At 43.2% G+C, this 14,396-nt stretch overlaps 1 protein-coding gene across 1 annotated transcript in view; it reads right to left on the bottom strand.

Moving 5' to 3' along the window:
• The window catches only part of CPZ (carboxypeptidase Z), a 154,240-nt gene that overhangs the window by 123,812 nt on the left and 16,032 nt on the right, over nt 1-14,396 (bottom strand). Inside the window, exons 2-3 of the mRNA XM_040419166.1 lie at nt 12,570-12,599; nt 8,831-9,205 (exon numbers count right to left, since the gene is read on the bottom strand). Coding sequence (XP_040275100.1) covers nt 8,831-9,205; nt 12,570-12,599 — 405 coding nt within the window. The remainder of the gene's footprint in view (nt 1-8,830; nt 9,206-12,569; nt 12,600-14,396) is intronic.

Below are 14,396 nucleotides of genomic sequence, written 5' to 3'. Positions count from 1 at the left end.
ATTCTAATGGATTGGCTTACGGGTGCCATTGGTTTTTATTTTTTGAGTAATTGTCTTATAGAGATGTGATATTGCTTATTTTTTTCAGATGGGCTGCTCTATTGCCCCGCTGTGCCCCTCATTCTGGTTTCCAACCCTGTATGCTAATCCATACCATCAGTAAAGGGAGAAGGAGACGCCATGTTTCTCAGGGGGCGTCTCCTTCTCCCTTGCTGCGATTGGCCAGCAGAGAGAAGAAGCTCTATGAGAAACATGGTCGTCTTCTCCTCCCTGTACCGGTACAGATCTCATACATTTAGCAAGTCGCATACATTTAGTAAAATGGTGAAATTATGGTTCCTGCGGCCACCACTAGAGGGAACATGCTAAATACTGTTTATACATAAAATACATAAATCACCATGTATATAGCATCTTAGCTCCCTCTAGTGGTGGTCTTAGACAGACAGCATTTTAGCCTTTTACTATGTGTGGGATTTGTAGCTCAGTATCAGAAATTTTCAGCCGATTTAGAATAAAATAACAACATGAAATTCAATGGTAGAAGTTCACCTTGAGGAAAGAAATGTCATTTTTGAGTTATATAATATAAGAACAAAATGTGAATATCTAAAACTCTATACCAAAGGTTCCACAATAAAATCTTTAATGCTCAGGTCTAGACACAAATGCTAACAGAAAGGGTGTGAGCTAACATTCCACAGAGCCTGAAACTATCCAGGAAAAATTGCATGGAAAAGCCAGGGAAGACGAGGAGAACATTTTAATGTTCCTCAGACAAAGATCTTTTTGCTACTCCATACACCAAGCACTTATTTCTTTCTTATTTCTTCTCATAGCATAATATTATTATTCATTTATTTCTCATTGCTTTTATTTCACTAGCATATTCTGTAGGGAAGCATGCAAATTGTGATCATTCACCACTGTAACTGATTCCTAATCAAGGGGAAATTATTGCAGCAAAGAAATTATTGCAGCAAAGGCCTCTCTGCATGAAGTGTGTTTGAGTGCCTGTGCCCTAAAATGACAACAAAATAACCAAAAAGATGAGACAATCGATTCTAAACAAATCAGATTTGTTAGGAATTTCCCAAAAACTTGTTCGCTGAAGGTATCTTTGGCTTTTGTGATTCGTTTTAAACGAATTGCATAAAAAATGTGCCCAGCGCCATTTTACTGTGAGTATTGGTGGGGAAAACCAGATGGAAAGAAGAAGACGCAGGATCACATGACATTGGGAGGAAGTCGAGGGGAGGTTCTTGTCCCGATTGACTAAATGGCTGACAGACAGCCTGGATCATCCAAACAAGGGTTAGTGGGCAGGCAGCTGTTTTTGTAGAGACAGAAGAATTGCCATTCTGTCTTTCGTTGGTGACATGGAAGGGTGTCATGTGGCATTGTCTGACAAAAAGCTATTACAGGCACAAGCCACTAATGTATTCTAATTTGGACATTATAGGGAGAGAATAGGAAAATATAATTGGCAGCTGACTTGCAGCTAGGTCTGCATTAAACCACCTGCAAGAAAAAGAAACTCCTTTTTTTCTGTATCTTAACAGACAGACAATTTTTTTGTTTAAACAAACTCAAGTTTCTGCAATTCATAGGCTTATTGCCAGCACCCCAATATCATTCTGCTGCAAACACAGAGCAATTGCACATTTTTTATAATTATAAAAAACATTTCAGCTGTGTTATTAAACATATTGCAAGCGAACGGGTAGTAATAGCAAAATCATTTTATGGAAATCAATAATGCCATTATTATACCCGTGGTTTTAACCTTCCTGGCGGTATTCCCGAGCGTGACTCGTGGTTAATTTTCACTGCCAGGAGCGGTAACCCCGAGTCACGCTCGGGGTAACATTGCAGAGCTGTCAGCGGAGTCCCCTTACTTTCTCCTGGCGATCCAGTGATGTCCTCCGCTGTGATCGCCGGCGGGAGCGCCGGCCGGCATCTGACTTCCTGGTCCCTTTCCCTGCGAGCAGCAGCGGCGCATAGGAGCAGAACTGGGCGGGATATTCAAAAGTGTAAACATAAAAGTGACACACTCACATAAAAGAGGTTATACATTGTAATCTGAGGGGATTACACTGTATCACCTCAGATCTGACACTTGATCACTGTACAGTAGCATTTTACTGTCATCTGTGCCCATAAAATATTTATAACATGGCATCTAAAAAGCGCCACCTTACTACAAAAGCGCTTTTGGACCAGTTGAGTGACAGCGACAGTGACACGGAGGTGCTCGCATTACTGAGCGATAGTGAGTCGTGGGGAGATTTGTCGTCTGACACTGACACTGATCTGGCAAGTGACAACAGCGATGATCCTGCACCTGACCTCAGCCATGTGCGAACTTGGTGCCCTATTGACTGCGATACGGACCAGATAGCGCCCCCAAGATTCCCGTTCACTGGATCACCTGGGATAAAGGTAGATGTTGAGCGTGACAACCCTCTGGCATACCTGCAATTATTCCTCACTGAGGAGGTAATTGAAAAAATTGTCACAGAGACAAATCGCTACCAAGAGCAGTAATCCGCTACGCTGCATGCCACGTTTTCCATAAGCAGAAAGTGGGAACCGGTAACCAAAGAGGACATGTGGCAGTTTCTGGGACTCATCATTCTTCAGGGGGTGATGGGGAAACCGCTCCAGAAATGGTACTGGACCACCAATAAGTCACTGGCCACTCCATTGTTTGGCACCGTGATGTCAGAATACCGGTTTTCCCTCATCATGAAGTATTTCCACTTCACAAACAATGAAGAATTTGATGAGGCCACACATTCTGCGCCCAAACAAAAAAAAATCTGGGAGGTATGGCAAATTATTGTGACCGATTTCCAGTGGACCTACGTGCCAGAAAGGGATGTCAGCGTAGATAAAAGTTTGATGGCCTACAAGGGACACCTAAGCTACAGTATATTGCATCCAAAAGAGCGTGGTTTGGCATCAAATCCTACATGCTCTGCGAGTCATCCACTGGGTACATCTGGAATTCGGTCATTTACACCGGTAAAGGCATGAAGTTCAACCCCAGGTACAGCGGCTATGGGATGGCCACATCATCTGTCCTTACACTGCTGGAGCCATTGCTGAACCAGGGATATTGTGTGACCACAGACAATTTCTACATGTCTCGGGAACTGTATGGGGTTTTGCTACAAAACAAGACTGATGCATATGGTACCATTAGGCCTAAACGACGTGACATGCCATCTATGTTTGCCAAGAAAAAAAATCAAAACCGGAGAAATGGTTGCCTGGCAGAAGGGTAAGATGATGGCAAGAAGGACGTTTGTCTCATGAGTACTGTGCACAATACCTCTACTGCCATGGTCCACACAAAAGGTGGGAAAGATGTGCTGAAGCCGCAAGTCGTGATAGACTATAATAACACCATGGGAGGTGTCGACAGAGCCGATCAGGCAATGACATTTTATCCGGTTATGTGCAAACAGCAAAAAAAATATTATAAGAAGATCTTCAGGCATCTTCTGGAACAATGCCTTTGGAATGCATATATCCTGCACAGAGCAAAGAGTGACAAGCCTCTTGTTCATTCTGAGTTTATATGGAAGATGGTTGAGCGGATTTTTGTCAACCACCAGACGCCATCAGTAGCTGTGAACAGACCTGGACGTCGTGCTGTTGACGTTGTCCACCCAGAATGCCTGACTGGTTGTCACTTTATGGACTCCATCCCACCAACCGCAAAAAAGACAGCACCTACCAGGATGTGCGTGGTTTGCTGCTCAAAGAGAGATGGAAAGAAAGTCCAAAAATAAACCAGGTTCCATTGTCCTGATTGTGACGTCGGACTTTGTGCAGTTCCATGTTTCAAAATTGATCACACTCAGGATGTTTATTGAATTTTCCTTGTTTGACAAAATTCATTATTTTGTATTACATTATTGAATAAAATGATATCATTTATTAGATTATAATTTATGATTTTGTGTTTCAAACTTTATCACTTCTGGGGTGTCTACTAGAGTCTTGTTTTGTCAGGTTTAAGTAAGTAATTACTAAGAATTGCAGGCCTACAATACATAACACCAAATTTCCATGCAAAAAATGGTACCACTTTTGGTACAAAATTCCTGACATAATCATACCACCAGGGAGGTTAAACATGTTGGATTATAGCATTTATGGCAATAACGCCATTATTATATCCATGGTCTAAACAAATTTCACCACCAAAATTTCAATATTATACTCATGTTATTTAATGTATAATTCAAATAAACTTCACTGCAAACATTGCATTGTTATATTGTTACTGCAATAGACCATGTAGTTCAAACACGTTTACTGTAAAATTTGCATTATTACCAAAGTAAATTGTCTATACCATTGTGCAGTGTGCTTTTAGAGGAGAAGGATTTAATCGTGACTCTATCTTTAAATGAGAGAAATAACACTTGCAATTTTGCTAGCACCAGTTAATAAACTGTGTACCAAACCTATGACTTTTCATTTATAGGAAACCCATGACTTTTCATTTATAGGAAGCCTGTGACTTTTTATGTATAGGCTTCATAATAAAATGCCTGAAAAATGGAAAACTAAAGACCCAGGCCTCATCACCTGAGAGAGAGAAAGTCATAATGTGGGTAGTACCAACAGTACCAGTACTGGTCATCTGGCCAGTATTAGTAGTAGTAGGTCACAGTTTTCCCTGGCTTTCGATAGGTGCCACATTATTATTGAGGACAAAAAAGATGAGATTGTGGACTGGATGGCTCACTCCTCCTATTAGTCCCCAGCAGGATGATGTGGATGTCACTTCTGAGTCTGACACCGTGTTTTGGAGCCAGAGGTCACAACATTCTCGTCCTTGCAACAACAGAGAACAGTTAGTGTTTGGACTGCCATAAAGATGAGGAGGTTCAGGAGATAGGAGATCCCATGCATAGCTGTGTTGTTGTTGATGGTGGTAGTTGTGGCACTTCTAGCCACGGTGGTGATGTAAAGGCAGTGGTAGCGAAAGTGGCACTCAGGGCAAATACAGAGCAAGGTATTGGGATCTTTTATGGTCAGCTCAGGAACTGGTGATGCCACTGATAATGTGGGTGCAGACTCAAAACGTGCCAGTCCTAAGCCAAGCTCCGCTGCTGCTAGGTCTGTATAAGTATCTCCCATCTGACAATTTTTCTCCAAGACAAAAGCATTGGCATGTGCAAGATCTGAAGGATTGAAATAAGTCATGGGCGTTCAAAAACAAATGTAGGCACCATAGCTCTATTGCAGCACATAACTATACTGTGGGAAAAGTGAAGTGGCCATCAGCTAGCTCAACTTAGAGTGTTCTCCTTCTCCTAGCCTTCTTTGCAGCAACCAGGCCGCATCCACATGTAGTACAGTGTCCTTGTTCTCATCATCATCAGTTACTGCTTCTCCTGCTCAGACTATTCCTTCTCTTCCTCCAATACTGCTCCATCATCAGCCATCGATAACGGAACGTGTGGACAGGAAACAACTCTACACGCCCGGCAATCAGCTGGTGCACAAGTTGCTAGCAGTGTTAGTTGCTAGCAGTGATAGTGTGGATTCTGCTGCTTTTAGGGAGCTAATGGTGTGTGCTCAGCCTTTCTGAAAGATATTTAACCACCATATTTAAAATAAAAAAAAGCCATCCTTGCCATCTACACTTATGTGGCAGAGAAAGTGTGAGGTTCCTTGCAATTCTCACTGTACGGCAAGGTGCACACAACTGTGGACACCTGAAGCAGCTGTTATAGGCTGGGACAGTGCACATCTTTCACGGCCCACTGAGTCCATGTTTTTTTGCATCAAGGCAGCACTACAGCAAGAAGTTCAGGTCCTATTGACACCTCCACGTTTTTGTGGTGGTCTGGTTCCCACACCAGGTGCTTATCTGCTTCTTCTACTTTCTCCTCTATGAACATTCCTCCATTCCCAACGGAAGCAGGGCAAAGTGTCACTCCCACTCCCCTTACCTCCTATCATATGTGTAAAGTGAAGCATTACCATGATGTTACCACACAGCTGATTACTTGGTAAAGTGAATCAAGCAGCAAATATCTCGCTGGCTTTCTCTCTGCCAACTCCAACTGGGCAAGATGGTCAGCGACAACGGCAGAAACATTGCACGTGATCAATTCAGCTGTGCAATGCTTTTTTGAAAAAGGAAACTGGCTTTCAGAGGGTGCTGGTCATATCTAGTAGACTATCCTCGCATTTCAGCCATTGTTATGCAGCAAGGAACACCCTCCTGGATTTGCATCACTTGATCTTAGATGTTTGAACTCTCTGGAATTCCACCTTGCATTTGCTAAAGCGTCTGCACAAGTAGCATAAAGCGGGCAATGACTTTGTCATGTGCCAGACCACCTTAGCAAGGAGCATGTGTTGTTTTGATGTCAGGTAGTAGCAGCTCATCAGAGACGCGTGTCTCATACTCAGGCCCTTTGAAGATGCCACTAGATTTGTCAGTAGGGACAACTGCAGCATCAACCATGTCGACCCCTGATATTTATCTTAGAGCAGACATTCACGTTGATGCAACAAGGGATGGTGAAAAGAAAAACAGCTCGTGCATTTTGCTGACTGCCCTGAAGCTGTTGGGGACCCACAAGAAGAAAGTCCCATGGAGGAGGCAGTTAAGGACGAGGAGCTGTCACTGGAGAAGGAGGAGGAGGAGGAGCAGTTGCTTGTGCAGGAATATGAGGCCGATAATGACACTAGCTGTGATGACCAATCATCTCATTTGGGGCCAAGCTGGAAATAATTAGGTACTGCGCATGCTCGAGAGAATGGTAATCTGTATGCTTGCTTGGTTATGTGCTGAGAGGCATCCATGAGAATTTGCACACTGATCTGGCTGAGACCGATGAATAGATCTGCCCTCGCTGATTGTGACCTGTATGTGTATAAAGAGGATCAGGGATCTGCCCCTGTTAAGGCATAATTTTTGGACGCTTAGTCCCAACAAGCCACAGTTTTTTTTCCCATAACACCGTGTGTGTTTAAAATCCCCTGCCCCAATTTTTGGAAGCTTTCTAGTAGGCATGAGGCCTATGCGGTAGTGAAACATGGACATAGGTGAGTATTTAGCTTTTATTTATTTCTTTTTTTATGTGTCAACTTTGGGGGACATGGGGGGCACACAGGAGGACATGTGAAGAGACAGTACATTGGGGGAAATTGCTGTATGGGGGCAAATTACTATGTGGGGGAAATTATTATAAGAGAGATTACTATGTGGGGGCTGTGTGGGGGCAAAATATTATGGGAGGGATTACTATATGGGGGCAAATTATTATAGAAGGGATTACTGTGTGGGGTTAAATTATTATGGGTGGGTTTACTATGTGGGGGAAATTACTATATGGGGCAGTGTGGGGGGCATTGCTATTGGTGAGGCACTGTAGGGGCAATTCTATTATTTTTGGGGACACTATACAGGGATTATTACCTGGAGCACAATATAGAGTGTTGTTATTATTACTGGGGGCACTCTAGGGGACATTATAACTGCTGTGGACACTATAGGGACATTTGGGGTAATTTATCAAACTGGTGTAAAGTAGAACTGGATTAGTTGTCCATAGCAGCCAATCAGATTCCACCTTTCATTTTTGACAGCTATTTTGGAAATCAAGTTCTACTTTACACCAGTTTGATAAATGACCCCAATTATGTCTATTAGGGTGACTTTTTTCAGCAGTATAGTACCTGGGACATTTGGGAGCACAACGGGCACAGTATTGCGGGTGGCAGCAGGATGACACTGTGGGGACACCAGGGTGGGGAGATTGATGGAAACATTTAGAAATTTAATGTGTCTGTGTTACAAACTCTGTAGAGACGAGATACAGCTGAAAGAATTTGTCATGGAGGTCTGGGTCAAACAGAGGAGAAGAGATAACAGAAGGTCTACATGACAGGAGATGTCCCTGGATGTAAAAGGTATTTGATGCTGTATTCTCCTATTATAATTATATGTATTTTAAATTTGGCAACCAAATTTTTCAGTTTAGGAGCCAATTTGGGGTATTTTTTTAAGTCTGGAGATGTCATATGGCCTAGGAAGAAACTGTGGCGCTCACGAAGCACCGCAGCCTGTTCATACAAAAAAAAAAAAAACTAAACAAATCCGCCCTTAATCCACCCCTGTTCATATGTGCCCTCTTTGCTGATAAAAATGATGTTTAATTATATGCAAATGAGCTTCTAGGAGCAACGGGGGCGTTACCATTACATCTAGAGGCTGCTCTTTCTCTGCAATTGCCGCGCCATTTTCCACTTTGATTGCCAGGTTCAGGCAATGAAAACGTCAACAAGCATGGCATTTAGCACTGTCAATCATGTCTTTAAGAATAGTTATATATGTCCGGAGACTTCAGAGCGTGATATACCAATTTTAAGGCCAACTGGAGCATATTTCATTCATGTAGAATCAATTCAGATGCAAATCAATAATAGGACACAAAACAAAATAAAAGAAATTTGTTCATCCCAAATATATTTATGCTGCAAAGAAGCCACACACATGTGAACATACAGCTCAAAAGCCGCTTACAAATTGCACACATGCCACACAACTACCCTTAACACATAAGACACATATTGCACGTAGGTCATATGCCAAAGAGCAGTCACACATAGGACACATGATGTATACATTTACACATCGCACACATATATATATATATATTATTTTAGACTTTATTTTGAGTCAGGCATTATTTACCTACTTATCTAATTTCTATCCAATAGAATAATCTCCTTTCAGAATCCTTGTGATAAGGAAATAACTATCTCACGGCAAGAGGAATTTTTACTTTACCTCTTAGCTTTTCCAGTGGATCGTGACAGCCGTCTTCTTCCCCAACGAAGAATCGATCACAGTCTAAAAAGTAAGGCCATGCCATGTCAATAGCCTCAAAGGCAGGCAGGCAACTTTTCTTTAAAGCTTCGCAGACCCTTCGGCATGGTTTCACAATCTTGTTCTTTTCACATTTTGGAGCAAGAATAGAACATCCCACCAGCCTGAGGTCAGGGTTGCATTCTCCTTGAAGCAAGTTGTCAAGAACACTTAATAGAATGTACTCAGCGCTAAACTCCACGTCCCCTCTTGATCGATGGTCTAATAAATTTGGAAAAATTGCTTTGCTGTAGGGTAAATCATCACAATATCCCAATGTATTATCTGCACAGGTTCCTAGGAAGATGATACAAAGAGATAACAAGCTGATTAGTTGAGGAAAGGGCAGGGGCATACAAAGAATCATAGGGCTCTATAGCAAACTTTAGAATGCTCCCAATAAAAAAAAAAACTATTGGCATTGTATTCTGCCTCTTTTCTAAGGCTTTCTTCACACATATTATATTTTTTTCCAGCTATACCTAGAGCATGCTGCATTTTGGAAAATAAAAGCCACTACCGCCCCACCACTACCACCACCACCACCCAAAAAAAAAAATAATAATAATTTCGTACAACATTTTGTTAGTAGTTCATGTTATATTTCCCTAATGACCTTAAGATAATTTCTGTCCACAGCTGTTTTTGGAGAAAAAACACTATGGGGGAAATTTATCATTTCCACATGCCCCATGTTTTTTGGCATTAAAAAGTCACAAAACCCTAGTTATAAGTGACCCTGGTTTTGTGACTTTTCAAACTTTTTTACTTGCAATTGAAATCTATGGTACTGTAGCTCAGAGCGGCCATAGATTTCAGACTGGCACAGGGACTGCCAGAGGATGCATGTAATTTGTGACCAGGCCTGTGCCTTAGGTGTAGCAGATCAATATTGAGTCAATTAGGTGGTGGTGCCCGCGGTGTTAGATCCTAGCAGACAATATTATATGAAAGTTACTGCAGCACTCGGTGTCTTCAATTTAAGGTGTAGATTTATTCACCAGAAGAATGCAATTCTGCCGGCCCATCTAATTTTCGCCGCCTGTTTTTGGCGTAGAAAATGACTTAAATCTGCACCAGCAAGGGAGCTGGCATAGATTTAAGCACCTCTATTTTGTGGCGCCCCTACATAGGCACATCTAGCGTCAGTGCAGGGTTATTAAGACCGGCGTCTAAAACGCTAGTCTTAATGAATGACCCCATACATTTTTAAATATATTTACACTATAAAACTGCCATAAATATATGCATTAATCCCCCGTTAGCTTCATATCCCACCGTAAATGAGAAAAGCTCTAGATACCTGGTTCCAGCACTAGGGCGAGCTCAGTATATACATATGAATTTATATAGCTACAATAGAACTCAATAGGAGCTGTATAAACCTCTCTGTAGTGAGCTCCCCCTAGTGGCGGATGTAGGAAATTAATTTGTCTATATCAGGAAGCAGAACTCCAGACAAAAACTATATTTATCATATCATCTATAAAGTCAGATGATCGTATCTATTTATGACCACCACTCATCTCCAAAATGCATGGGTTGTGGGATTCTATAGATCAGTGATGGCGAACCTTTTACAGACCGAGTGCCCAAACTGTAACCCAAAACCCATTTATCGATGTGCCAACACAGCAATTTACCCTGAATACTACAGTCCAATATAGTACATTTTCCATGTACTTTATCATTTAGCTATAATAGCCTGCCTACATTCAGTGCACTGCCTGTGCTGATAAATGGCAGAATTCTAAGATATATTGTACACCATAGACTTTATCCAGGGCGTGGGTGCCCACAGAGAGGCCTCTGAGTGCTGCCTCTGGCACCCGTCCCATGGGTTCACCACCACTGCTATATAGGTATTGAACCCTGTAGAACTCCCCAGACAATGAGGATTAATTTACTAGAAATTTCTGACATCAAAGCATCATCACTGTCAGGAGTTTTGGCAGAATTTTAAACCTTGAACCAGTTTGGGCTGAGTTGGGTTTGGTCCGAACTTTGCTATTTTTCAGACAGCAGATGAACCCAAATATTTTAAGGTTTGTTTAGGACGAATCCACTAAAACAGTGTATAGTGCCATTTTAGTGCACATTTCGGCAGGAAGAAAGCACTAGGGAGCAAGAAGAAAGGTCCTCACATGACCATGAGAGGAAGTGAGGGGGGGTGGGCTTCGCCTGATTGGCTCCCAGGCTGACAGACAGCCTGGGTGAGCCAATCAGTGCTGCAGCCGGTAGGGAGGTGCCCTAGCAGAACGAGCAGAACGCCATTCTGTGCTGGGCTGTGAATGAGGGTGGTTGGGTGTTATAAGTGTCTGCCAGGAAAACGATCTTAGGGAGTCAGAGAGAGTCAGAAATCAATCAATCTTATTGCTAGGGACAGTGAAGGGAAAGGCTAGGATTCCAAAGGAGATTTGTGTGTGTTGTGTACAATAGAGAGAAGCAGAGCAGCTGACAGACAGGGAAAGAGTAGACAGGAGCTATGACTGTGCTTGCTATGAGAAGTGCAGGTGCACCTCAAAAGCAGCTACCTGCAAGCAAATACTTTCATTTTTATCCCCCCATTTTCACAGAATATTTTTTTTGGGTGGGGGGGGGGGGGGGCAATTTATTTAAGCAGCATATACAGTATATACATGATTACTGCAGCAATACCCATGGTGTGGCAGCAATCTACCAGTGTGTATTAAGATATAAGTATATTCAGTTTCCACACGGTAGGAATCAAAATAGTTTTTTGTGGGATTGTTAATTGCAATCAATCCAGCTTATATACAGTATGTGATTACTACAAAACACAAGGTATAGCAGCAATCTACCTGTGAATGTTAACGAGAAATTGAGCGTCATACTTGTGTGGTTTATTCAGTGGGCTACTTGGCTTTCATACATTTTTTAATGGGGGGATGCAATTTCAATGCTGTCAATGGCACAATGCTGTTGGACGCACTATAAGTAGGGGGGGTAAGAGGAGCACTATGGGGGCACTATATAGGGGCATTTTTTTACTGGCACATTATGGGGTCACTATGGAAAAGAGGAGGACAAAAGCACTATGGGGGCATTTACTGGGGGCACTATATAGAGGTATTTTATACTGGCACATTATAGGGGGCGCTATGGGGAAGGAGGGAGAGAAGCACTATGGGGGCATTTACTGGGGGCACTATATACAGGAATTTTTTACTGGCACACATTATGCGGCACTATGGAGCCATTAGCCCAACTCGGGGCACTAAGAGGAGATATTTTTTGTACTGGCACATAGAATGGGGAAATGTTTTGCGGCACAGGGTATATAAAGACCAGCACAGAAACACCAGTCTTTATAAATCTCCCCCTTAGAACAATAATGAAAGGGCCATTGTGAGGGTCTTATGGAGTGTCTACAAGATATCAAGTGAGAATAGACATGTGAGAGTTTTACGTGACCCCAGACAGTAGTCCTACCTGTACAGCCCTAATAGTGAGCCTATAGCTCCTGTTATATTCGCTAGGACCACACCAAACGGCACGTGTCAAACATTTCTATTTTTCCTCCATGGAACATGAACATCTGGAAGATCTAATGTTTTCACATTTGCTTTCCACCACTGAATACATAGGACAGGAAAGAGGCTTAAGAAAAGGAAATATGCATGTATATGACCAGTCTTACCTTTCTCTGTAGCAGGATCCCCACATTTGCCTGGAATGTACAAGAAAAATGAATGAATAAATCAATGAATGAATGAATGAACGATAAAAACATATTTGACTGTTATTTGACATTTTTTGAATAAAGACATGTAAACATAGGCTTGCTGCCAAAATTTCAGCATACGCTTAGTTTGGCTTCACACTCGTTCCGTAGCGGCATGACGTAGGACGTGCTGCGCCCTGCCCCCACGCCCCCATGCCTCGCTCCTGCTCTGACGCTCCACCGCTCCACCGCTCCACCTCCCCACCGCTCCGCCGCTAGTCTCTGTGGGACGCCGGATGTCCGGATGATGCCAAGCGGCCACGTTCCTCGGTGCATCTACCGCGTGTACCGCGTGTATCACTCCATCGCCGCCTTAATCCCCGCTGCAGCGCGCTGATGTCCAGGTGACCAGGTGACTTCTCCTTACTGCTTACAGCTCCGCTTACAGCTTCGTCGCCCCCGCGAGTTTTCAGCAGGACGGCTGGATGTCAGGGTGAAGCTTGGGGTGCTGCTGTGTGCTCGCCTTATTCGATTATTTTCTACCGCTGTAAGCTGTTATATGAGGTGGAGCTTTGGCATTTAATATTGGGTGAATTTTAACTACTGGAATAAAGGAGCATTGTCGGGGCTGGTTTATTTTTGGGCTGGTATATGGGCCTTGCGTGACCTGGACACGGATGGAGGGCCTATAGCCGGACTTAGACGCAGCTTTTTTACGCTCTCGGGTGCCCCTAACCTGTACTGACTTGAGGCCATAGATACTGGGCAGATTTTCTTCCCTCTCTGAGTACTGGCGTGTGGTGCGGGTGTGGGGAGTAGAGTTCCCTTGGGGCCCTAAGGTTGTTGTTGTCCTGGGCTGAAGGGCGCACTGGGTGAGAGTAAGAGTGCCCGAGGTTCGGATACGGCCTCATACTTGCCCCCGACGCTGGGGTGGCCGTGTAATTAATAGTTCGACCAGATCTCTTCACTACCCCAGTCGGGGATGAAGATCGGATCCCCGTGAGAGATGGAGAGGCCTGCACGTTATGTGCCCTGCCTTAGCCCGTGCGTTCTTGCTCTGCACTGAACTGTACTGATTTATATTATTGGAACCTTTCAGGCCCAGCTGGCAGTTTTTATGCTGTCCTTTCGTTGAGAAAACAAAGAGAAAAGGGCTGAAGATTGGTGAGACTTGAAGGGGCCACCCTGCTGTATTGTGGGACGCCCAACCCCCCTTCTTTAACCATCTAACCTTAAATATATTATGTGCACAAACAGAGACTAACTTCGACTAACTTGGACTGAATGGAGTGTTTATATATATCTACCTTATAACAACATTTAAGTTCCAACCTGCTTCAATCTTTACTCTCTCTCCAATAGGCGGTTTACTATTATGCTTTGAAAATACGGATATGGTTGTATGCTTTTGATCTATTTTGCATGAAGTGAACTTCTTTTTTCTCCCTAGGTTTTCCCTCTGTAAATGTATACTCTGGTTACGCTTTATGATATAGTGTGGTAAAATACTTTGTTATAATGCCCCCTAAGTTTCGGAAATAGGGGGGGGGGGGGTAAGTCCCCCGAAAGAAGGCCCCGGGACTAGTCCCCAAGCGCGTCTTGATACATTTTTGCGGTCTCCAACGCCCAAAACCAGGGGGGGCTCCCAAAAAGCTGGAGGCCATCCTGAATTGGGAGGAAATAAGCCTATTGTTACAACGCCGGCTTCCACGGAGGCTAAGGAGGCTGATAGGGAAGGCCTAGATAGTGTTAATAATAAATTAGCTAAAATTCTGGGGGCAGTGAATATGACTAATTGCACCG

This window comes from Bufo bufo, chromosome 2 (assembly GCF_905171765.1).
Source record: "Bufo bufo chromosome 2, aBufBuf1.1, whole genome shotgun sequence".
In the NCBI taxonomy this organism is placed as follows: Eukaryota; Metazoa; Chordata; class Amphibia; order Anura; family Bufonidae; genus Bufo; species Bufo bufo.
This window is presented reverse-complemented; position numbering and strand designations above follow the sequence as displayed.